At 42.7% G+C, this 26,057-nt stretch overlaps 1 protein-coding gene and 1 long non-coding RNA gene across 9 annotated transcripts in view; one reads left to right on the top strand and one right to left on the bottom strand.

Annotated features, from left to right (window-relative positions):
• FGF13 (fibroblast growth factor 13) overlaps nt 1-6,219 on the top strand; it is a 495,908-nt gene extending 489,689 nt beyond the window's left edge. For all 8 annotated transcript variants that reach the window (XM_085008913.1, XM_021080531.2, XM_021080530.2 and 5 more), the window contains 2 exons: nt 3,342-3,540; nt 4,803-6,219. In XM_085008913.1, the coding sequence (XP_084865039.1) occupies nt 3,342-3,540; nt 4,803-4,939 (336 nt within the window). In that variant the 3' untranslated portion in view covers nt 4,940-6,219. The remainder of the gene's footprint in view (nt 1-3,341; nt 3,541-4,802) is intronic.
• LOC102158351 (uncharacterized) overlaps nt 1-26,057 on the bottom strand; it is a 758,918-nt gene that overhangs the window by 10,359 nt on the left and 722,502 nt on the right. The window contains exon 10 of the long non-coding RNA XR_014835884.1: nt 15,693-15,795. This is a non-coding gene — a long non-coding RNA (uncharacterized LOC102158351). The remainder of the gene's footprint in view (nt 1-15,692; nt 15,796-26,057) is intronic.

Below are 26,057 nucleotides of genomic sequence, written 5' to 3'. Positions count from 1 at the left end.
TTCTATTGACCTGGTGTCGAGGGTTTCAAATATTTTCTTCTTGTCAGGGATCTTTCAACCTCCAAAGAACTAGTTTGCCCTTAAGAGGGAATAAGTTGGTCTAAAAGAAGCCTTAGATTTTGCTCCTGGATCCACTCATTCCGCAAATGTACATTCTTCATTCTTCACCTAAAATATGATCATTATAAACTAACCGATATGGATTCCTTGGATAAAGACGTTGAGTATTCACTGAGGAATACAACTAAGCTTGAACTTTAAGGGTAATAGAGATTTTAGCGACAGATTGAGTATCTAGCTTTTTTTTCAGAGTGAGTCCTCTGAACATTATTGACACTATTCCTCTGAAATACATATAGGTCTGCAAGAGAGGTAAACAACTTTTAAGAGAATTCAATGCATAAAAGGTAGTGAGCTCTAAAGCCCCTTTTCTTTGTCTTCATTTCTTAGTAGCCGCGAGGGGAATGCTTGACATCTTTACAATTCATTTATTATGAGAGTGGGCGTTTATCTGGTGCCTGTTAAATACAGAGAGCAATGCTTGCTACCTGTCTTTAGTGCCTACCGTGTGTCAGGGCCACTGATCATCACGTCCAGATCAATCAGAGGAAATCGATTCCTTGCCAGCTCTCCAGCTGGGACTCCCGGAGTAGGGCTCCCTGGTGAGGGTCAAACGCAATTTCTGGTATTTCTCCGAATCACTGCTGAGTCAGAGAGATGCAACTGCACCCCTCTTCCCTCTGGTGGCCCTTCCTGTGCTGGGTGGGATGTTCGCATCTTTCCACATGTGATAAAAAATCAAGCCTCTCCTGCCTACTCATTCCAGCACTGGATAAAATGATAGTGTCACCCACAGAGAACAGAACACTCCTTTGGTTGCTTCAACATTCTTTTTTTGGCCTCATTTTCCTCCCGCTCTACCGAGTTCTTGAGTCCAAATTTAGTGGCGATGACTAAGAAATTGCCAGGATGTGACAGAGCACTCAGTTCATTGAGTCCTTCCTTGCCATTTTCCAATAGTTGTGACAATTGCCAAGTCTCCCCCCCCTACCGTCGTCGGTGCCAATATCTGTGTAGTATCTGTTATTCTTAACAGATGCGAAGTCACACGTGCAGGATCTGTCCCCGCAGTGACAGCCTCCTTCTCCGTGCAGCCGACTTCATTCTGCGGTGTTCAGGAAATCCCTTGCAGACTTCTTAGAGGTTGACACTCCAGAATGCTGGCATTTCCGATACTTAAATCTGAATCACCGAAATGCAGATCCTGGGGACAGTCATCCAGGGGTCTGCCAGGCGCTTGGCGACGCGACCAGTCCCTTGTGGCTGGAAGGTGTGTTCAGAAACAAGACAGGTTCCTGGCCAGCTGGAGCCAAGCGTGCGCAGGGCCGAGTCCCAGGGCCACAGTGGGATGTAGGTAGAGGTGCTGGGAGCACGAGCTCCAGTATCATCAGTTCCGGCTGGGAGAGATCATTTGTCATTCTGGGGCAGTCATCGTTGAGCTAGACCTTGAGGAGTGGGAGGAAAGCCAGTCGGTAGAGAGGTGGAAAAGGACCAGAAGGGGCGTCTGTGAAGGCACAAAGGGGACGCAAGTCTATGGCCGAGGGTGAGGCTGAAGGCAAGACAGTGACTGAATTGCGGAGTATTGTCAGTGCCACATCGGGTGGTCCTTTTACTATAGGCAAGGCGAAACCAACAGTCTGTGCCACTGTCCTCATTCCTGGAGGACATGCAGCGACTATTTTAGTCAGATTTCTTTGTAGGCATACCTTGGCTTTCCCCATGTCGAGAATCCTACAAAGAAGAGTGTTCACAGCCCAGAAATAGAACACTTTGGTTCCCACCATGCGGTCGTTGCCTTAGAAGTACACTTCCTCTTGAGTGAATTGAATTTGTGTGACGCGTCTGAGGATCTATCAAGTGTGCCCCTAGGCCGGCATGCCCCCCAAAGATGCCTCTGATCCGTGCACTCTGCAAGCCAGATGGGAGAATCAGTGAGATTACTGAGTGAAATGGATTTTGGGGGTGCCCGGAAAGCGCTCCATTGTTTAACTTTCGGGGGGGAAAAAAAGCTGCCTCATTTTGAGGTTTCTGTCCCTCTGAAGTGGCGCTCTGGGAGGTCCTGTGGTCCAGACAGTGCGCTTTGCTTGGAAGGTTCCCTAAATAAATGCACACGAAAGAAGGGAGGACCGTGGGGGCGAGGTTCAGAAAAGCCTGGTGTCTGGAAAGCGTGCGGTATTGTTATGGCAAGGTGGGGTTTCTCTCGGGTGTTCTCAAAACTTCTTCCTGGTACCATCTCGGCAAAACAGCGAGCATCTACTGGCTTCCTTGGTGCCACTGTCACATGTAGCTCGGTTAGCATTTTGCTCATTATGTGCTCCTCCCAGAGGACCCTCTGCGACTCTGTGGCTTACTGAGAGGTGAAAATCTGCCATTCGTTTCACTTTGCTTACAAATGGTTATTTTAAAGAGCTGTTTATTGCATGTATACGCATACTGCAAAACCTGAAAGAAGGTTTTCTGGTTTTGTTTGTTTTCAGCAAGTCTGTTGGGTCAGGAACCCTTCCTTTGTATGGGTAAGTCCAAGGAAACATGGCCAAGGACGTGGCAGGAAATCACATTCCAGGGTTCAAAGTCCCCTGGGCTGCTGTCTCATGTCTGCTTGTAGGATTACTGTAAATTCCTTGCTTCCATATTGATCTGCGTGTAAATATTACCATAAGGCAAAGATGGGGTGATGAGGGAATTTTTTTTTTTTTCTTTTTCAGGTCAAGGTCCGGTGGTCGGGGAAAAAAAATCAATTGGATGTATCTAATAGTAAAAGATAGTCTGTCTTTGTAGCATCTCTTTAGAAATCTAGGCAGCTGGCATTGTAATACAGATTTCAGCCTGGGGTGATTGAAAATTATAGTATATAGTAACTGGATAATCCACGAAAATTAAGTCCAAGGATCGAGTGTTTATTTTCTCATATTTAATCCTGAAGGGAACAAAGCTCCATGTGACAGTTTTATGCTTGTCTTTTTGATTTTGGCTCCTGTTTTTGTCCAATAGATTACACTTACGTGGCCGATTCTAATTTTTCCATTACCTTTCTACAAAGAGAACTAATCATTGATCAGTAGTAGCACTTGCACTTAGGGGTTTTTTTTCGAAAGCGTCACGTGAAATGTTGTATATAGTCTTGCTTTCCAATTATAATGGTTTATACTATTGGAATCGAATACCGATCATAACCAGCTTTAGCGAATATGTCCTCGACTCCGGAAGGGCAGTACCAAACGGTTGTCCGTGAAATTCACAGCTGTAAATATTGAGCTTTTGTTTAATTACATTTCTTATAGGAACATTTCACACCTGAGTGCAAATTCAAAGAATCGGTCTTTGAAAATTATTACGTGACATATTCATCTATGATATACCGTCAGCAGCAGTCTGGCCGAGGGTGGTATCTGGGTCTGAACAAAGAAGGAGAGATCATGAAAGGAAACCATGTGAAGAAGAACAAGCCTGCAGCCCACTTTCTGCCCAAACCACTGAAAGGTAAACTTGATCCGATAGCAGCTGAGGATTAAATGAGTATCCGTGTTGAAACCCATCCTTTATCATGCTTTCGAGAGTGGCACGTAATTCCTCCATATTAAGGCATTTACACAAAAAATGCAGTAACATTTTACACTTAGGAAATCATTAACAAGAGCATGTCATCTCCTGATTTTAATTTTTCCATGGTGCCTCTACATATGGTAACACCTCATTTATGGGGAAAGAGCTTAATTGCTAACTCAGGACAGCCAAGAACCCCAAATTATGCCAAAAATGGTCCCTGGGCAGAAACACAGATGCTAAAATGTGTCCACACTTAGCACTTATCAGAAAGCTCCTTGGGCCCTCTCTAAGGGCCCCACGGTATTGTCCCAACAATTTGCATTTGTGGTTTCGTTTTTCGGTCATTATCAGCAAGTTGGTAGCAAAATGAAAAAGGGAAGGGGGATAGGGCTGGCCTGCAGGAACTGGGGGTGTTAGAAGTAGGGGGACGTGGTGGAGAAGGGGTGGAAAATACAGGCCGAGCAGAGCAAGGCCTCTGAGAGGTCCGCGGCCTGGGGTTAGGATTGGGGTTTAGCGTAGGGCCAGCCTCCCAGTCCGATCAGCACAGCCCTGTGGAATGGCACACTCCCTGGAGCCCCATCACTTGGGTTCAAAGCCCAGCTTCCCCCTTTCCCAACCAGATGGTCCTGGGCACATTATTGACCTCGGTTTCCTTACCTGTGACATAAGGATGAAGGTACCTGCGTCATATGTGGAGTAAATGAGATAAAGCACTGGAAGCTCTTAAAACAGTATCTGGCACGTTCTAAGTTCTCCTTAGGTAGAAGCCAGGACCGTTATTTGCAGCACAGCAGTCCTAGTTGCTCTTTGTTGCACTAAGAATTGCACCAATACCTAGGAGCGTTTCATTGGCAAGTCAGGAGAAATCAGAGTTTTAAGATGTTTTAAATCGTAATGCTTGGCTGGCATGGCGGGCTGTAGATCATGGTTCAACTTCGGAGAGCTTTATTAAATGCACTTTTCATTCCTCCTCTCCTCTCCCGAACCATAAGTGATGGAAATTTGGCAGGAGAATCCTCCACACACTCCTGTACCGAGACTGGATTTTGCTTAATCTGGTCCGATCCGTGCGCTTCCTGAGTCCCTGGAAGCAGCTGTTCTCATGTTGGGCCCCAAGCATGGACGCCAGAGAAGGTCCGGGGTGGCGAGGGGTCCCCATTCCAAGGCCTCTCACAGCATCTCTCTGTGCTTCGCAGTGGCCATGTACAAGGAGCCTTCGCTTCATGATCTCACCGAGTTCTCCCGATCTGGAAGCGGGACCCCAACCAAGAGCAGAAGCGTCTCCGGCGTGCTGAACGGAGGCAAATCCATGAGCCACAACGAATCAACGTAGCCAGTGAGGGCAAAGCAAGGGCTCTGTAACAGAACCTAACCTCCAGGTGCTGTTGAATGCTAGCAGTCCTTCACTCAAAAGTTCAAATTGGTCAATGACGTTTACCAAACAAACAGGCAGAGTCCACCCTTCTAATCTGCCGTTAAACCTTCTTCTCCTGCATATACTAAAGCCCCACAATTGACATGGAGCTTGTGCCAAAAAACAGTGCCAAGCGTTATCAGTGAACTAAATCTGGGAGAAGGACTGCCCAATTTTCTCACGATCTCACCTATGCTTTGGGGAAGACGAACCCAAAACCTTTCACAGCAGTAATGCTGATACAAATTCGCGCTCCCACCAAGAAAATGTAAAAGACCACCATTGTTCTTCAAAACCAGACAAACAAACAAACAGAAAAAAAAATTAACTGCTTAAATGTTTTGTAGGGGCAAACAAAATGATGTGACCTGTGTTGGTTTCTTGGCTTCATGTTTTCCATCTATGCTTGATTCATACGTATTCTTTCCTTTGATAGAGCGCAACTATATGATTTCTGAAATTCAATGGTTCTATTGACTCTGTGTCACTTAATCCAACTCAACCAAATTCAGGGTTGAAGCTGAATTGGCATCTCAGGCTCAAGGTAACAGTGTTCTTGTGATTTTACCAATTTTTTTTCTTTTAGATTCGTAGGATTCTGGTCAAGTTCTTGTGCTGTACTTTGTGCGTAGAAATGGTGTCGTGTTGTCACCCCCTAGTCAGTAAAGATGACTTAAAAAAAAAGATTATCCTCAAGTGTAGCTTTCTCTTAATTCCATTTGTGTTATCATGTTAAACTATTGTTGTGGCTTCTTGTGTAAAGACAGGAACTGTGGAACTGTGATGTTGTCTTTTGTGTTGTTAAAATATGAAATGTCTCATCTGTATATGTATGAGTTGTCCTGTCATTGTGTTTGGCACGTGAATATTGTGTACAAGGAAATGTTAGGACTGGTTACCCCTAAACAACATATGCTTATACCTGCTTCTGGAAAAGTGTTTAAGACTTAGCTAGGTTTCCATTTAGATCTTCATATCTGTTGCATGGAAGAAAGTTGGAATCTTGGCATAGAGTTGCATGATATGTAAGATTTTGTGCATTAATAATTGTTAAAATCTGTGTTCCACAAGTGGACATAGCATGTACAGGCAGTTTTCTGTCCTGTGCACAAAAAAGTTAAAAAAAAAAGTTGTTTAATATTTGTTGTTGTATACCCAGATACGCACCGAATAAACTCTTTATATTCATTCAAAGAAAACTCCTTCAACGTGCATTTCTTGAGTGTACATGATGTGCCGTGAACTGTCATAGGAACTGGAATTTGACAATGATTTACGAACATTGGGTCACTGCCCTCAGATAATCTACAGTCCTGAGGTTCATATGAACGTGAACACTCTTGAAAGTGTAGTTATTATACTAGTTGCTGCGCTTGAACTTCAAAGTGGAACAGAAGAATTCTCATTCCCAGTCAGTGATGAATTGCACAGAAGAGACCTATGTTCTAGAACCTTCCCTGCCATTCACACCGTCATCTCCTCCTCTCTGTTGCTCATTTCTCTCGGTAGAGGGAAAGCATGGGACTAAGTATCTAGAGTCCTTTCCACCTCTGAGAACTAAAGGAAAACATTAACTTTTCTTTGGCCGCGCCCATGGCATGCGGAAGTTCCTGAGCCAAGGATCGAACCCATGCCTCAACGGTGAGCCAAGCTACAGCAGCGACAACACCGAATCTTTAACCACTAGGCCACCAGGAAACTCCAAAACATAAATATTTTTAATGTTGATGACTTTTCACCAGCTCCCCAAAGCTGCCATTGCCTGGCCAGGATGCTTCTGGAATAGTCTGTGTAGGAACAGGTGAAACATTACCAACTGGCACTTTCCAGGGCATCCATCACATAAAGGTACCAGGGCCCCAAGCATCAGGCTTCTGCACAGAGGGGAGGCTGTGCATTCCTAAGCTGTCTGGGCCAGTTTCACAGGAGCTCCCAGACCAGCCCAGCCCAGGGATCCCATCCTAAGCCCTCAACCTGCCAGGGCTCTAAACCCCCAACCTGCCAGGGCTCTAAACCCCACCTGCCAGGAGCCTGGATACCATAGAGCATAGGTAGGCCCCTCAACCCCTGCCCCTGTTCAGTCTTACTAATTTTCAGTCTGTAGAAAAAAGTGGTGCATTGCCTTGCTCTTGCTCCAAGGACCTTAAGTTTTCATTATTGACTAGTTTCCTTGCAGCTTTTGCTTTTTTATTCTTCAGGGATAGTGTAGGTCTGCTGGTAATAAACAAGCCGGTACACTGGTAGCCAGGGGGAGCCTAGCATAAATAAGGGGCAAAAATACCCAGGAATAATCCTTTAGCTCCAGCCTTCTTTATGAACTGCCTCAAGTTGTTTTTAACACAAGGTGGTATTGAAATAAATCAATGATTAAACTGTCTTCCAAAAAAAACCCTCCCTGCAAACAGTGATACTTTCAAACATTTCATTATATATATATACACACACACACATTTCGCATGGCTGAAAATGTCAGCCCTGCCACATGATTAAGACAATAATAACTTAGGAAAAACCCGGCAAATTCTATTGGCTCTTGGACCTTTGTACGCATCAGAGACACCTGGAGGGCTTGTAAGACTCAGACCGCTGGGGGTCCAGCGTTTCTGACGACATCCGAAGTGGGCTCAAGGCTTTGGATGTTTAAGCTCCCAGGTGATGCTGAGGCTGCTGGTCCTTGGAGAACCACTGGTACACGCTCTCCTTTCAGGATTCAAAATGTGCATTAGCACATGAATTCTAGAAAGTTCGGTGTGGAGGAAGCCTGCAGTGAGCAAATTTATTTGTCCCTGAAGCCATCGTTTCACAGAGCACATATTAACCCTGCAGGAAGGAGAGTGGGGGTCCGCAGGCTTTTGAGGGTGCTGGACTGTGGTGTTTAGTCTGCCTTCGGGGTCTGAGGCCAGGCTTGGGAACCTGCTGAATTGTGTGCCCACTGCAGGCTGAGACCAGTGCTCTGGGGCATACAGGCAGTCTCAGGTTGTCACCCTCTCACCCGTGTGTATCCATTCTTCACACTGTATTGAGCCCAGGGGGAAGAAAAAACCCAACCATCACCCCTTTCTTCAAGCTCCTTGAAATTATTTAAAAGAAAAATAAATGCCAGCATTCCCCTCCAGGAGCTGTGCTTTTGTACCTGGAGAGAACACGTCCTCATTGCCACGGCATCCTTAAATCCTTAAAGGATCAAGCGGGGAGTGAGCTATAGCGCTCGTGTCCTCACCTCCCTCACCAGCGCATCGCCCCAGTCCTACGCCAGTCAAGTTCACTCAAGAACTTGTCAAAGGCGCCAGCTACCTGTCTCCGAATTTTCCAGGCACCCACTGTCCAAGCAAGCATGTGAGAGAAAATGAATATCCAACGGGATCATGTGCCCACCTGCACCAGCTGGCTGTAGCCAACCAATCTGAGGAATCAGGGCTGATAACCATTTCGAATAAATGTCATCCGGATGTGCCTTAGATGCCTCATTTAACTGAGGTCTGTCATTCATGGGTTAAACTGAAAAGTGCCCTCACTGACACACCTGTGTTTCTATCAACAGTCTTTTCAAGGCAATCTAGGTTTTTCCCCTTTTTAAAAAAAATGTTTATGGCCACACCTGTGGCATATGGCAGCTCCTGGGCTAGGGGTCGAATCAGAGCTGCAGCTGCCGGTCTATGCCACAGCCACAGCCAGGCCAGATCCGGGCTGCATCTGTGACCTATGCTGCCCCTTGTGGCTATGCGCGATCAAGGCTGGGATCGAACCTGCATCCTCATGGACACTATGTTGGGTTCTTAACCTGATGAGCCACAACAGGAACTGCAATCTAGGCTTTTTTTTTTTTTTTTTTTTTTTTAATCATGCTTCTCAAACTTCTTCCGACCTCTGTTCAAAGTCATTTCCACATTTCAGGTCTCGACTATGGCAGCACCCCCGCTTCAGTACCAAAATCGGTGCAGGGCTATGGCAGGGGCATAATGGATGATCATTTCCAATCACACAACCAAGTGGCGACTGTGGCTAGGGTAGGCCACTTGTACCCCACTTGTTTTAACCTTATTGACAGTGACAACTTTTCATACTTTACATCTCTCTCTATGCCAAGATGTGGGCCCGTGGTTTGGCTTGATACATTTAGCTTCCTAGAATAAAGACACCTGGCCGCCATGCTAGCTCACTCTGTCACCTTGGCTTTGCCCTTTTCCTCTGATGACTGGGATGCGATGAGCTATAGTACACGCAACAGGATGTGTCTCAAATTCTGGACTGCTTTTTAGCTATAAATGTGAAAAAAAAAAAAAAGGAGAAAAATCCAGACAGAAATAGCATTTTGGTGCTATTCTTTCATGGACTATCACATCCTGGCTGTTCTTACTCTAAACGTTGTGCTGCTTTGTAGAGGTTAGTTTGAATTTGTTGCACAGAGAACGGTAATCCATGCCAAATGGGTCTGCCCTTTTGCTAATATCACATGATTACAAATGTCTGCTATTTTCTTCATCGCATTTACTCCAATAAAAAAAATACGGAAAAGTACATGGCATCATTCGGGGAAGGTCTCCATTTCTATGTGGGCATTCTTTTTTTTTTTTTTTTTAGGGTTTTTCTTTTTTCTTTTTTTTTATTATTTATTGTTTCCCACTGTACAGCAAGGGGATCAAGTTACCCTTACATGTATACATTTTTTCCCCACCCTTTGTTCTGTTGCAATATGAGTATCTAGACATAGTTCTCAATGCTACTCAGCAGGATCTCCTTGTAAATCTATGCCATTTGCAGCAACATGGATGGAACCATGTGGGCATTCTTGACCAGGTGTGTAACAGCTGCACTTCTGTCATTATGCAGGAAGTCTTTCTAGAACACCCAGCAAAGATGGTTATCAGTATTAGGGTTCTCAGCTAATTAAGCAACTATCGATCCAGTCTCTCTCTCCTTTATGCTTAATTTTTGTTTTGCACACTCTGCCTCTCTGCTGGTCTCTCATCAGTCCCTTCACAGATGCACACACACGCAGATGTGCCCCTTAAGTTCTCAGAGATGCCCTTTTCCTCTGGGAGGATGACATCTGTCCATTCAGGCGGGAGACTGGGACAGCCAAGTTTAAAAAACCAGGGCTCGAGACATACAGATGGTCAACAGGTACATGAAAAGATGCTCAACATCGCTAGTCATCAGGGAAATGCAAATCCAAACCACATCTGTCAGAATGGCTGTTATAAAAAAGACAAGACGTACTGAGTGTTGGCGAGGCTGTGGAGAAAAGGGAACCCTCATCTTCTGCTGGTGAGGATGTAAACTGGTGCAGCCACTATAGAAAACACTGTGGAGAATTACATATGACCAAAAATAGAATTACCATATGATCCAGCAATTCTACTTCTGCGTATTTACGCAAAGAAAACAAAACCACTCATTTTAAAAGGTGTAGGCGCGTCTATGTTTATTGCAGCATTATTTAAATAGCCAAGATACAGAAACAACCTAAGTGCCCATTGATATAGGAAGGGATAAAGAAGATGTGGTCAACACAATGGGATATTACTCAGCCACGAAGAAGAACGAAATCTTGCCTTTTGTGACGACATGAGCAGGTCTATGGGGCATTATGCTAAGTGAAAGATAAACATCACACGATTTCACTTTGCTATGGAACTGGAAAACAAAACCAACAAAGAAACAAAACAGAAACAGATCCTGGGTATAGAGAGCAAACAGGTGATTGCCAGAGGCGGGGGTCGGGGGGGGTGGGGGGCAGGACAAAATAGATGAAGGGCATTAAGAAGTACAAACTTCCAGTTATAAAATAAATGTCAAGGGAATGCAATGTGCAGTGTAAAGAATATAGCCAATAATACTTTAATAATTGGGGGGGGACAGATAGTAAGGGGACATCATGATGATCATTTTAGAATGTGTAGAAATATCTAATCACTAGGTCGTACACCTGAAACTACCGTAATGTTATATGTAATATTACCAACTATTCTTCAACAACAACAAAAAATGCTGGGAAGAATAAAGACTTAAAAGGAAAAATAAAACAGGACTCCCAGGTTTATTCCCACATGTTAGCACGTCTGCACATTCTGTACTCTAAATAATTGTGTGCACTCTTAAAATAATTTGTTTTCAATTCTGTAAAGCTAACAATTAGAGTAAGAGAGATGTCCAAGAGCAATGATTGAGTAAAAGCTCGGCTCCTTTGAGTCAATTGCTCAGCTTGGTGGCTCAGCGGCTGTTTATTCCCTAATAAGTGTGTGTGTGTCCTGGACCTGAGGCCTGGAGAAAAGCAATCACACAAGGGCAAATGGATTGAAACTGAGTCAATGCTGCAGGAAAAGCGCTCTTCTGGGCTTTTAGCAAGGGGCCATTTTCCTTCCTTAGTGGAATTAACAAAGCGGAACTCCCACTGGAAGTAACTATTCAGTTTTACACATTCTTCATGGATGTAAACCTGGCCATCACTAATACCCTTGTACAAACGGGATGATCACAAACCCAAGTGTTCTTTTCCTCTTTAAAAACTGTGAAACCAGGATGCATTAGTTCTCAAAAGTTGGCTGTTCTGCAGCTTTCCCTTTAATATAAAACAGCTGAATAAAACAGCTTGAACAACACGAGTTTCCTGAGTCTTAAGGACATTTCAAAGGACTTCATCATGATATCCACTAATGTACCGGGTGCCAAATCCACACAAAACGCTGCTGCGTGTGTGCGTATGTGTGCACGTGTGCACACATGCGTGCACGCATGCGTTGTGGGCGGGACACGGAAGAGTCCGATGGCCTCCGCTCTGGGAGGTTTCAGTAAGGAGATCAAATCCCCTTGGAGTCACTTGCGTCAGGTAGAATGACTAAACTGTACTAGAAACCAAATACACACTTTCTAGAAACTCTCAGTCTAGAAGAGTAGACAGGCATGCAACCGTCAAATTTATTCAGATTAGGATAAACCCTGTAATATGTTCAATCAAAGTGCCGGGAGAACACAACGGAAGATGCAAATTGATTAGGAAAACTGTTTCAAAGAGGAGTTAAATAGCAACAACAACAACAACAAAAAAAAAAAAGACAAAAAAAAAGACAAAAGACAAAAAAGACAAAGAGGAGTTAATCTTTGAGTCTTAAAAGATGAGCAGAAATCCAACTGCTAGAAAGGTAGTTTCAATGACTCTAGGATAAAAAAACAATATAAGCCAAGCACAGAGCCATGAAATGGCAATGAGTGTCCAGGAAACATTAATTAGCCTGGCGTAGCTGGATGATAGGAGGCATTTCATTATGTATCATTGCCAGAAAGAGACTGAACCACCTAAGTCTGGACTGTTGGAATTTCTTTGAAGCCTAGTTGCTCTATATGTTTGGTAGAAACCCAATGAGTATATTACTCTCTTCAGTAGACAAAATCCAAGATAATGGCCTATGAGCAAAGTATGATTCACAGCCTTGCTTATTAGACTGGAGTGGATGGGTCTTACTAATTTCTCCTTCTTGTCGGCTGAACACTCTGTTCTTTGCCTGCTCTAAAAAGAATTTGTCAAGTAATATGAGATGTTTGACCAGTACAGTCCTATAGAAAAAGAAAAGCAGCAGCAAGGTAATGAAAGGGAAACTTTCTTCAAGCAAATTCTTCCCATCGAAAATGTACATTCTAATGATTTTGCCTTGGAATAAAACTTATTTGGAACTTTCAGGTTTCCAAAATTATTTAAAATAACATCTTGGCCCCCCCCATACCCTGCCCCCTGCTGCCACAGGCACTCACTCACTTACTCATGCCATGTACGGGTATGTACACACTCGTGCATGCACACAGACGCACGCACGTGCATGCACCCCCCCAGGCACACAATATTTGTACAAACCTCTTAGGTCTACCAATTGATCTGGTCTGACAAATGCAGATACCATGGAACCCAAACCCCTGTAATATAGAGTATTTCCATCACCACAGCAAATCTCCCTACGCCCGCTTTCCAGACAATACCCACCACCATCTACAGGCAACAAGTGGTCAGAATTTTTTCACCTAAGATGACTTGTCTCTGTTTCAGAACCTATTACAGATATTATCATACATATGAGCTCTTTGTGTGAGGCTTCTTTCCCTCAGGAAAATATTTTGAAGTCCATCCATGTTGTCATGTGTTATCACTACTTCGTCCCTTTTTACTGCAATATGACTACACCCACAGTCTGGTTATCCATTTTCTGGTAGACAACACCTGGGCTGTTTCCAAATTTGGGCTGTTTGGAAGATAGCTGCTATAAACAGTTTTAGGCAGATTTTGTGGAAATACACTCTCATTGTTCTTAGGTAAATTCCAAGGAATGGGTTTCCTATGTCCTACAGAGTATACTTCATTTATGAGCCTGTCAGAACTTTTTCCAAAGTAGCACTGTTTTAGACACTCCTACCAGCAGTGTATAAAAGTTCCAGTTGCTCCAAATCCTTGCCAACATTTAGCATATCCAGTCTTTTTAATTTTAGCCATTTTGGTATTTGGGTAGTGGCATCACATTTGACTTCCACCTGCATTTCCCTGGTGATTGGTGATGTCAAGAACATTTTCATGTGCTGATTGGTCACTCACGCATCGCCCTTTGTGATGTGTCTGCTCTCCTGATTTGCCCACTTATATCTCATTGTCTTTTTATTATTGATTTGTAGGAATTCTTTATATAACTCAGATACCAGTTCTTTGTCAGATATATGATTTGTGAATATTCTTTTCCAGTTTATGGCCTTTGCATCGATTTTTGTAATGGTGGCTTTTAGTGAGCAGAAATTTTAATTTTTTTCCAGAAATTTTAATGTTGATAACATCTAATTTATATATTATTTTCTCTTATTAGTATTGATCTTCATTGTCCCATCCTTAGCTTTTATGTTTATATCTATGATCCAGCTCCAGTTAATTTTTGTGAATAAGGTCCTAGCTGAGGTTGATTTTTAAATGTGGATATCCAGCCCCACTGGTTGAAAAAACTTTTCTTTCTTTCCATATTAGGTTGCTTTGGTGTCTCTGACAGAAATCAAATAGCCATGTATGTGTGTCTATTTCTAGACTCTCTATTCTGTCCTACTGGTATATTTATTGATTCTTATGCCAGTACTACACTGTCTAAATTATTGTAACTCTGCAGTAGGTCTTGAAGTTTGGTAATAATTCCTTCCAATTTGGTCTCCTTTCCCAGATAACTTTTGAAAATTCTAGGTCCTTTTGATGGCTGGATGATGTCCCTAAGGGCTTGCTTTTTATTTTATTTTATTTATTTTTTATTTTTTTATTTTTTTTTGCTTTTGAGGGCCACACCTGGGGCATATGGAGGTTCCCAGGCTAGGGGTTGAATCCGAGCTGCAGGTGCCTGCCTACACCACAGCCACAGCAACTCGGGATCCGAGTTGCATCTGTCACCTACACCACAGCTCCTGGCAACATTGGATCCCTGACCCACTAAGTGAGGTCAGAGATCGAACCTGCATCCTCATGGATAGTAGTCAGGTTCATTTCTGTTGCGCCACAAGGGGAGCTCCAGGGTTTGCTCTTTAATCGGAAACTCCAGGGTTTGCTCTTTAATCTTCTGCCCTTCTACTTTTCCATCCCTTCAAAGTGCTCACCTAATCCCATGATTTCTCTAATCATCGCTAACTAGCGAATCTCCAAATCTTAATCTCCAGGTAAGTCTAATTCATGCCCCAAGCCCAAGGTATACATTCCCCTAAGGTTTAGCTATTTATCCACATCGATAAAGAATTGAGCTCACTAGGCTTTTCCCCAAGCTGACCCAAACCAGGAGTAAGATCATTCTTACCAGCTTCAAGCTCAGAAAAACAAACTCTTTGAATGGCCTCTTCATCTCCCATAGCCAGTCGTTGAGGGTTGCCAAATATTTATTTGCTCTTTCTTTTCTATTTTTTTTTAACCATTCTTTTTACCACCTTCTCTAGAACATTCCACCTGGATTAAATGCTACTGTCTCCCACTGACCCCCATCCATATACCAGCTAGATAATCTGCCTAAAAATCCTTCGGGCCTATTACTCTGGATTTGGCCCTGGAGGCTCTTCCACATGTGGTCTCCTCCAGCTCTCTCACCTCCTCTCCTAGTAGCTTTATCCATAAATGTGCTGTTTTTCCAACTATGCAAAATGCGGCCTTTGCAGATATCACAAGGTGTAAGCTATAAAATGTTTTTTTCTCAGGTCCAGAGGGAAAAAACCATTCCTATCATTTGGTAACCACACACTACATTAAATTTTCTCACCTTGCAAAAATCATTTTGGCCCAAACTTAGATTGCTTAACCAGTAAGTCCCATCTTTTCAAAGTATTCTTGCATCTGTTGGTTCATAAAGCTCCCAGAGCCGCCTTGGTACCCTTCATTATTCTATCACTGGCTGCCCAGTATTGATCATGTATCATCAGAACTTCAGGTCCTCCTCTGTGACCAGACCGTGGATGCTAAACAGGAAGTTTCTCTTGGTTCTACTCCTAGGCTTGTGTTCTCTTCCTCTAATTACAGCAAGGAAGTTATTTTCAAAATGTGTTTTGGTGAATACCACCAAGTTTCCTTTTCATATTTTATACATGACTAATCTCCCAGTGCATCCCTCGGTTGAGGCTCCAGATCATTCCATCACATCGTTTCATAAAGAAATTCATATCATTATAGAAAGAATCTTACTGTGATTGTAATTTGAGTGGAATAGGCACTCTAGTTCCAGGCACCTCGCTACCTGCTGGATGACCTAGGATGAGTCACTTCTCCTCTCTCAGGTTTTCTTCACCTGGAAAATGAGGGGTTTAGAATCAACCATTAAGGATACACTGGTTACCCCCAGCCTAGGATTATAGTGAGGGCTGCTATGGTCTGAATGTTTGTGTCCCTCTCCGAATTTGTACGTTGAAATCTTAATTCTCAGTGTAATGGTCTTGGGAGGTGGGGCCTTTGGGAGGGCTTTAGGTCACGTTGGAGGACTCCGGTTGAAGGAGATTCGTGTTCTGTAAAGGGGATCCCACAGAGACCCACCACGCCTTCCTCTGTGGCAGGGCACAGCCAGACATCTGCGCTGATCTTGCATTTGCAGCAACAATAAATTCCTGTTGTTGGTAAGCCACCCAGTCTGTGGTATTGTGCAGCCAGAATGGACTAAAGTAAGGGCCTTCTGGAGTTCCTGTCGTGGCTCAGTGGTTAACGAATCCGACTAGGAACCATGAGGTTGCGGGTTCGGTCCCTGCCCTTGTTCAGTGGGTTGACGATCCGGCGTTGCCGTGAGCTGTGGTGTAGGTTGCAGATGCGGCTCGGATCCCACGTTGCTGTGGCTCTGGCATGGGCCAGTGGCTATAGCTCCGATTAGACCCCTAGCCTGGGAACCTCCATACACCATGGGAGTGGCCCAAGAAATAGCAAAAAGACAAAAAAAAAAAAAAAAAAAAAAAGTAAGGGCCTTCTGGGTGTTTGGTGGGATGTATTTGCACGAAGTCCTTCCCTCAAAACATAGCACCTGGGCAATTCCCAGTCTGTTTGTACATTAAGTTGGCCCTGGATCTAGAGCTTTTCTATCACTGGACCATGTCTGGACCTCAAACCCTGAAAATAAAACTTCTCACTGAAATGGTAAATATGGGGAGTTCCCATTGTGGCTCTATGCTAACAAGCCCAACTAGTATCCATCCGGACATGGGTTTGAACCCCGGCCTTGCTCAGTGGGCTAATGATCCAGCGTTTCCGTGAGCTGTGGTGTAGGTGGCAGAGTGGCTCAGACCCTGCATTGCTGTGGCTGTGGTGTAGGCTGGAAGCTGCAGCTCTGATCTGACCCTGAGCATGGGAACTTCCATATGCTGCGGGTGCGGCCCTAAAAAGAAGGAAGAAGGAAGGAAGGAAGGAAGGAAGGAAGGAAGGAAGGAAGGAAGAAAGGAAGAAAGAAAGAAAGAAAGAAAGAAAGAAAGAAAGAAAGAAAGAAAGAAAGAAAGAAAGAAAGAAAGAAAGAAAGGAAAGAGAAAGAAAGAAATGGTAAAGAGAATGAAATATGCCACATTTACTATCAAGACTTTGGACCCCAAAAGAAACATTTTCCCACTGCGATGATCTCATCTGCCCCACTCAGTCATTCATTGATCAAAAATATATTAGGTTCTTACTAAAGTCCAGGTCTTATGTAGGCACTCAGAATATGGAGACAAAATAAATATGATTCTTGTTCTGGAAAAGAAGATACCCTAATGTGGAATATGGGATGGCTACGAATAAATTATCCTACTGATGGGAGTGTGGTATATATTCACAAGGTGTTCCAGGCCCACAGTCAGATACGTTAGCAACATCATAGCAAATAGAAGCATTTCTGCCACCAATTATGGAACTAGCGTCAGTTCAATCCCTCCGACTACAGGGTTTTATTAAGGAAGACTCATCTGTCCCTTCTTCCCTGACATTGCTAGTGTGGAACCACATCAAAGATTCTACATTTTCTCAGAATCAGAATTGTTCCTGCAGAATAAAATAGAAGCATAGCGGGAAAATGCCCCAGATCTAAAACTACTCTTAGTGCGGTTGGGAGACTATCATTTTGAAATCCACTCTTAAACATTTACAGGGAAAAATTTTAACAACGAACACAAATAAGCAAACCCTCACAAGTCTCCTCAATTATTACATTATCCTTATTTTTCACTCTCTGGTACCCGAAGAGAGAGTTTCTGAACCTTTCTTTCTGCTGTGATGGTCACTCGAATGGTTCCTTTCAATTTCCTGGTTAGTAGCTCTGACTCCTTTCCACCCCTTCTCTCCACTTGAGGAAAAGCTATCAAAATGTAGTTGAGTGTAACGTTACAGCCGGAGGGCTGAGCACACGTCTTCTCTGACTGATCTCTTTATACTTTATCTCGCAATAATTACAGACTCATGGAAGATGCAAAGAGCACAGAGGAGTTGGTGTGGGCTTTATCTACTTCCCCCATTGGGAACCATCATAAAATATCAGAAAAGAAAATTGACATTGGCACAATCTACAGACTTTATTCGGATTTCATTAGTTCTACAATGCATGCGTGTGTGCGAGGGTCTTTCTAATCTCATCACAATGATCACAGGTCTTATTCCTTTATATCACATCCACTTCTCTCATCCTCCCGAACCATAAAAGTTGGCAACCACTGATCTGTTCTCCATGTCTATAATTTTGTTATTTCAAGAATGTTGTATAAATGCCATCATACATAATGTAACACTTTGAGACTGGCTTTTCCCAGTCAGTCAAATTCCCTTGAGACCCATCCACGTTGTTGCATGTATTGATATGCATTCCGTTTTTATTGTTGCATCGTATTCCTTCTTAGGGATGATGAGCCACAGTTGGTTTAATCAACAACCTGTTGAACTACACTTGTGTGGCTTTCAGTTTGGGGCTATTACAAATAAAGTGCCACGAACTTTCCCATGCAAGATTTTGTGTGGACATTAGTTTTCTTTTTTCTGGGATAAATGCACAAGAGTGTAATTGCTGGGTCATGTCATAATTACATGTTTAGTTTTGTAAGAAACTGACAAACTGCTTTCCTCATGGCTATATTATTATAGTTTCGACCATCAATATATAGTGATCCAAACTATCTGCGTCTTCACCAGCATTTGGCATTGTCAATATTCTATTTATTTTAGCCATTGTGATAGATGCATGCCATATATTATTGTGATTTTAATTGCATTTTCCTAGTAGCTAATGATATTGAACTTTTTTCATGTTTTAATTTTCCATTGCTATATCCTATTTTATGAAATGTCTGTTCATGACTTTTGTCTATTTTCTATTGGTTTTTTTTTTTTTTTGGCCTTTTTGCCTTTTCTAGGGCTGCTCCTGTGGCATACGGAGGTTCCCAGGCTAGGGGTCGAATCGGAGCTGTAGCCACCAGCCTATGCCAGAGCCACAGCAACACGGGATCCGAGCCACATCTGCGACCTACACCACAGCTCACAGCAACGCTGGATCCTTAAGCCACTGAGCAAGGCCAGGGATCGAACCCGCAACCTCATGGTTCCTAGTCGGATTCATTAACCACTGCACCACGATGGGAACTCCTCTATTGGATTTTTTTAAATTTTCCATAGAGGAGTTCCTGTCGTGGTACAGTGAAAATGAATCCAACTAGGAACCATGAGGTTGCAGGTTCGATCCCTGGCCTCGCTCAGTGGCTTAAGGATCTGGCATTGCAGTGAGCTGTGGTGTAGGCCAGCAGCTATAGCTCTGATTCGACCTCTAACCTGGAAACCTCCATATGCTGCGAGTGTGGCCCTAAAAAGACAAAAGACAAAAAAAATTTACCATAGAGCTGTATGAGTTTGTTATATATTCTAGCCATGAATCCTCTGGAAGATATATAGTTTCCAAATTATCTTCCAGTGATTGATTATTAAAAGGATATAGTTAGGTAACACTGTAAACCAGCTATAGTGGAAAAAATAAAAATCTTTTTTTAAAAAAGTCTATAAATAGGGAAAACCTTTGGCAATGGGATAGTCAGGGCTTATGAAAATATTTTCCTCCATAAAAGCCATGAAAACACTGGCAAAACTTCTAAGTCAATGTTTTGAGAACCTTGGAAATTAACCAGAATACATAAATAACTCTTACATCTTGACAATAAAAAGACAATAACCCAGTTAAAAATGGTTATATGATTTGAATAGTCATTTCTCTGACCACTACATAAAAATGGCCAATAAGTATATGAAATGATGCTCAGCATTGTTGGGCATTTGGAAAATTCAAATCACAACCAAATGAAATTGCAATAAACATACCCAGTAAAATGACTAAATTTTTTAAAAAGATAATAACACATATTGGTGAGAATGTGATGAAACCAGAATCTTCAAATAGTGATGGTTGGAAAGTAAAATGTTTCAGCTACTTTGGAAAAAGGTCTGGCCATTCCTCAGAAACCTGAACATAAAGTTACCATATGACACAGCAATTCCATTCTTAGGTATGTACTGGAGAGAAATGAAAACTTACATGCTCACCAAATCTTTTTTAAACTTTAAGTATAGTTGATTTTTAAAGTTTCAGGAGTAGAGCAGAGTGATTCATGTATTTCTTCATATTCTTTTCCATCGTAGGTTATTACAAGATACTGAATATAGTTCCCCGTGCTATACAGTAGGACCTTGTGCTTTATGGATTTTATATAGAGAGGCTCACAAAAATCTTGCACATGAATATTCACGGCAGCGTTAGTCACAGTAGCTAAAAAGTGGAGACAACCCAGATGTCCATCAACTGATGAATGGATGAACAAAATGGGATGTATCCACACAATTGGATATTATTCAGCTCTAAAAGGAGTTAAGTGCTGACACGTCTACAACATGAGTGACCCTTGCAAACGTTATGCTAAGTGAAATAAGGTTTGTTTGAGTCCATTTATATGAAATGTCCAGAGCAGGCAAATTGGTACAGACAGAAAGGAGTTTAATAGTTGCCATGAGCTGGGGGAAGGGGAGCTTGGGGTCTGACCTAAGGGCTTTCCTTCTGAGGTGAGGAAAGAGTCTCAAATTAGATAGTGGTGTTGCTTGTACAACTTGGTGAATATGATAAACAGCGCTAAATGGCACACAATTTTTTAACGTTAAAAAGTACATACTCAGCCAACTTTGGTCTTCGAACTAGTATTAGTAACAACATGTGCTTCACATCGTTCAGGACTTGTGTCAACACAACTGAGACCCACAGCTCTAGGGATCAGAGAGGGAAATCGCTTCCTCAGCACTTCGCTGCCAAATGTGGTTCCCCCTCCGCTATTTCAAGCGCTGGTGTGTCGTTCTGATGCTGTACAACTCCACACCCCTAGGCTTCGTTGCGTATTAAATAGGGATCGTAACAGTACCTTTCGTATAGGTTTCTCATGAAGATTAAATGAAAGACCTTAGAACAGAGCCTGACACATGGTAAATAAGAAATGTTTATTATAGAACACACAAAAATAGAGGTATCAGTCATCAAAAAGCAGGACTCAAGTAAGGGCTTAGTATTTTCTACCATTATTGTTATGATTGCAGCTGCTGTTGCTGCTGCTGCTGCGTCATCCGTTTTGGAAACTGACAGGGGCTTGTTATGGAGTCTATTGGGCTTTGTTGGACAACCCCCTCCCCAAATGCATATGGCATTATGGGAAATGAATGGTCATTTTCTCTTGTTTTAAATTTTAAAATATGTAATATATGGCTCGGTAGAAAACTTGAGAAATGTAGGAGGGCATAAACTTTCAAAAAACATAAAACTCACCAATTAAACATAAATAGGATTTCTCATGTGGTGCAGCAGGTTAAGGATCCAGTGTTGTCACTGCTGTGGCACACGTTTGATCCCTGGCCTGGAAACTTCTACATGCCACAGCTGTGGCCATAAAAAAATAAAAAATAAAAAACCCCACTGCATCACTATGTATGTGTCTGTATATATATATATATATGTGTGTGTATATTCTTGGGAATGTGGGACCCATTTTGTTTTTTTGGTCTTTTTGCCTTTTTTTAGGGCTGCACCCACAGCATATGGAGGTTCCCAGGTTAGGGGTTGAATCAGAGCTGTAGCCACTGGCCTACGCCAGAGCCACAGCAACGCAGGATCCGAGCCGCGTCTGCAACCTACACCACAGCTCACAGCAATGCTGGATCCTCAACCCACTGAGCAAGGCCAGGGGTTGAACCCGCAACCTCATGGTTCCTAGCCGGATTTGTTAACCACTGAGCCATGACGGGAACTCCAGACCCATTTTTGATGTAAGTGTGGTAAGTTTAAGAAATGTCTGGTCAGACACTAAAACAGATGATGGAAGAGGATATCAGAGCTAGAAGGGAGCTTAGTTTATTATCTGCTATTTCATGCCTTGAAAACATGCCCTCTTCTGCCCCATCTCCTCTTGTTTATTCCTGAGGTGTTGGATAGTTTACTATTCTTCTGTATAGTTTGGTCGAGAACTATACTATAATCCAAACTTGTTTTTTACAGATAAGGAAATGGAGAAATTGAAAATTTAAATCCCTCGACCTTGGTCACAAACTTTCTAAGTGACCCTCTCGGTCCTAGACTAGGGCCCTTCCAACTGTGCCTCCCTGATTGGATTGAAGTACCTTAGACTCAGTGGCAAGTGTCATTTAGCAGGCCGTTTGTATTTGGAACTGAGACATTTAATTTCCCTTCTGAACGTTTATGTGTGTTCATAAGTTTAAAGTGAACCTCAGGAACTCTGCATAAGATAGGTCTTGAATAAAAGTGTCTATCTCTTCCCAAATATCCACCTATGGAACAAGTAAAGGAGTGAAAAGGAGGGCAGGAGAGGAGTTCCCGTCGTGACTCAGCAGTTACCAAACCCGACTAGCATCCATGAGGACACAGGTTCAATCCCTGGCCTCATTCAGTGGGTTAAGGATCCAGCATTGCCGTGAACTGTGGTGTAGGTCACAGACACGGCTCTGATCCCACGTGACTGTGACTGTGGTGTAGGCCAGTGGCTACAGCTCGGATTCGACCCCTAGCCTGGGAACCTCCATGGGCCACAGGTGCGGCCCTAAAAATATGAAAAAAAAAAAAAAAGATGGCAGGGGATTTAGTTCATCTCTGGAAACCAGGTAAAGGCACTAATCACCTATTTGAAATATCAAGAATTTCTTCTAAATATTATGAACATGTCAGCAAATTGAAAAGTGCCAATCCTAGTCTTAGCTCTATTTGGAAAAGGCCACACAGTTACAGTCAAATGCAGAGGCCATCATGGAAAAGGCAACAATTACCACCTCATTTGGAAGGGCAAGGGCTGCAGGCAAGGAAGGAACTTAAGGTGGATGTGAAACAAGCGTCCTTAAGCCCCTGCTGCCAATAAAGAGCCATAACATCCACAACCAACTACCCTGGAAGCTCCAGGATGCACCGAGCTACCAGGAGCAGAGAGCCAGCTGTACAGATGGCTGCACTTCTGACAACAGACCTGGGAAGAAGGCCAGACAGAGCCACCAAAGAACTGGAATGGAGGCTAGGCTAAAAGACATCTGAATATAGAGAAAGCTGTGCCATTGCTCAATGGCTTTACCAAACAGAAGGAAGATGTCACAGAAAGATGAAAATCTCTTTCTGGGACTTCCCAAAGCACCACCCCCTTATCCACCCTCTGCTCCATCACACAGTTATTTTGAATAAATATCAGCCTGTTCTCTTGAATCGCAAACTGGTAAAAGATAAATGTATTAAAAATCCATTCACATTTATCTGTGTGGATGAGAGAAACCGTCTAGAAGTGTCTAAAAGATGAGTCTATTTATTTCACTGATGTACCACTCAGCGGTGTCATCAAAAATCTAAGCTTTTGCTGTCTTAGTGTGAGCTTTCGTGTGTGGCTTTCCCCCTCCTGGATACAAGGTGGCTCTGAATTTCAAGCAGGAAGACACAAAGTGTCAATGGGACATGCCACCTTACTATGCTCCATATAAAAAATTCCAAGCAAGGCCCACCTACCCCCCCAGCCCTGCTTGTATTTCATTGGCTGGAGACTGTGTCACATGGCCACGCTCAGCTGTAAGGAAGTCTGGGGAGCTGTTTTAGATATCCTGCCTTACAATGAAGGGAGGCAAGGTAAAGGGATTTATGATTGTCTTTGAGATGTCACAAGCAATGTGTCTGTCACACATTGCAGATGGGGAAACAGCAATCACAGATGACCTTCCCGCTTTCAAGACACAGGGCATACTTTGAAAAATAATGTATGGAAGAAAAGAAGAATACATTTTAGGTAATCTGTTCTTAATGAGTGTTATTGAGAATGGACAGTATAAGAAATTAAATATGAGCACATGAGAAAAGAAACTGATGGAAAGTCCTCGGCTAAGAGGATGAAAAAAGTCAAAAGGAGTTCGATAAAGTAATGAAAATATATAAGGGAAATTATAAATCACCAAAAGAATTAGAATCTTTAGAAGTGACAAAGATCAGGAGTTCCCGTCATGGCGCAGCAGAAACGAATCCGACTAGGAAGCTTAAGTTTGTGGGTTCAATCCCTGGCCTCGCTCAGTGAATTGGGGACCCGGCATTGCCCTGAGCTGTGGTGTAGGCTGGCAGCTACAACTTGGATTTGACCCCTAGCCTGGGAACCTCCATATGCCACAGGTGCAGCTCTAAAAAGAAAAAAAAAGGGGGGGACAAAGATCAGAACAACGCTACAATGGCACTGAGAGTCTGCCAGTTAAAAAGATGATTTTAGGAGTTCCCTGGTGGCCTAGCTGGTTAAGGATCCAGCACTGTCACTGCTGTGGCTTGGGTGTAATCCCTGACCCAGGAACTTGTACATGCTATGGGTGTGGCAAAAAAAAAAAAAAAAAAAAAAGATTATCAAAAGGAAAGGTAGGGTAGGTATGAGGAATCAGGCAAATTCAGACAATTTATGCCATTGTAAAAGGAACCAGAGCAAAATGAGAACCCAAAATAAGCAAGATCAAAGAGGGAAAATAATTCTGAAGAAGGAAAGATCTGGATCTGAAAACTGAAAGACTTTTCTACACCTTAAGTAAAATTAATGAGGATATGGGGGAAAAAATCAAGTAAAAATTTTTATTTTCAGGATCGAGAAAACAAGCATGCAGAAAAGTAAAATGAATTTGCAGAGGAAGAAAAACCAGATTGGCCTCAGATTTCTGAGGCTTATGGAAGATAATGGAGCATGGGTGCAAGAAGCCTTTCCAAAATATTTTTTTTTGCTTCAGCAAGTTCCAAGAAATTCTCTGCCAGAAAAATGGTTTTTGGTTTTTGTTTGATCAGAGAAATTTATGAAATGCTGCAGGTGTGTGTCTTTTGGTGGCTCAGCAAAGCACATTCAATATATTTTAAAATCCTGAGAATTTGTGTGGCCAAAAACCACACAAGTTTCATTTTAACATCCATAGCTCCCCCAATTTATTTGATCATAGAATTGCTTTTTTTTTTTCATGTAATAATGACTGGCATTCTACATTCATAGAATGCTTTTTTGGGGGAAATGTCAGACACAGTTTTGAGGGAAAGGTTTTAAGTCTAATATCTACTTAGGTAAGTTAGTATTTATAGATACAGTCTCTGAGCCTTGGCACAATGGCAGGAATGACCAAAATATCCTTTCTGTCCATCAGCCAAAGGAATACACATCGAAGTGAATAAACCCAAACACAGAACGCGTGACTTCTGAAACCAGTTAAATACTTGGGTAAAAGCCTAAGTTCTATACGGTTATACACATTCTGCCATTCTCACTGCTTCCCTGACCTCACCCCTAATTCCCTCCCTCTCCCTCACCCTACTCCACACCAGGTACACTGGCCTCCTTCCTTTTCAGACTTATTTCTGGTTTAGAGCAGCACTTTTCACAGGCTGGTCGCTCTGTCTGGAACCTTGTTTACCCAGATCGGGATCTTCGCCTGGCTGACTCCCTAACTTTTCTTTTCTCAAATGTCATTTTACCAGAGCGTCTTTCCTGAACCACCCTACTTAAAACTGCATCCTCCCTCTGCCCGCCTCACTCAATATCCTCTTTCCCTGCTGATTTTTCTTCATAACGCTTATCATTACCTGATGTATGGTGGAAGGTTTTGTTTGATTGTTATCTTTTTTTTTCCTGCTCTACGGGTAGAGTGGTCGTCTATCTTGTTTTGTGGCTGGGAACATATCCCCTGGGCGAGGAATAATGTCTGGCATAGAGGAGGTGCTGAATAGATATGTGTTGCAAGAAAGAATGAGTGAATCATTATTTTGCAAGTGACGTTAGAATCAACACAGAAATAAAAGAAAAAAGTAATAAATAGTTAAGAAAAAAAGTGGATCTACTTTACGAGTGACAGAGAAAAATGAATGAGGCAGACAAATGAGAGCAATGATAGTGATAAAATATTAGAAAGGGAAGGAAATGCACTGGGCGAATCATTAGTGAGGGTACATCGTGACCGTATTTTTTCAAGATAAGAACGCGAGCTTTATTTTTTTGGCTAGGGATGGGGTAGCTACAGACTTTGAGGGGGGTGTATTTTCAATCC

Source organism: Sus scrofa, chromosome X (assembly GCF_054392235.1).
Source record: "Sus scrofa isolate SSC_HxYL_T2T_F1_AM1 chromosome X, Sscrofa_HxYL_maternal_Yorkshire_Landrace_v2.0, whole genome shotgun sequence".
NCBI classification, from domain to species: Eukaryota; Metazoa; Chordata; class Mammalia; order Artiodactyla; family Suidae; genus Sus; species Sus scrofa.
The sequence above is the reverse complement of the archived record's forward strand: the minus strand, read 5'-3'. Positions and strand labels throughout refer to the sequence as shown.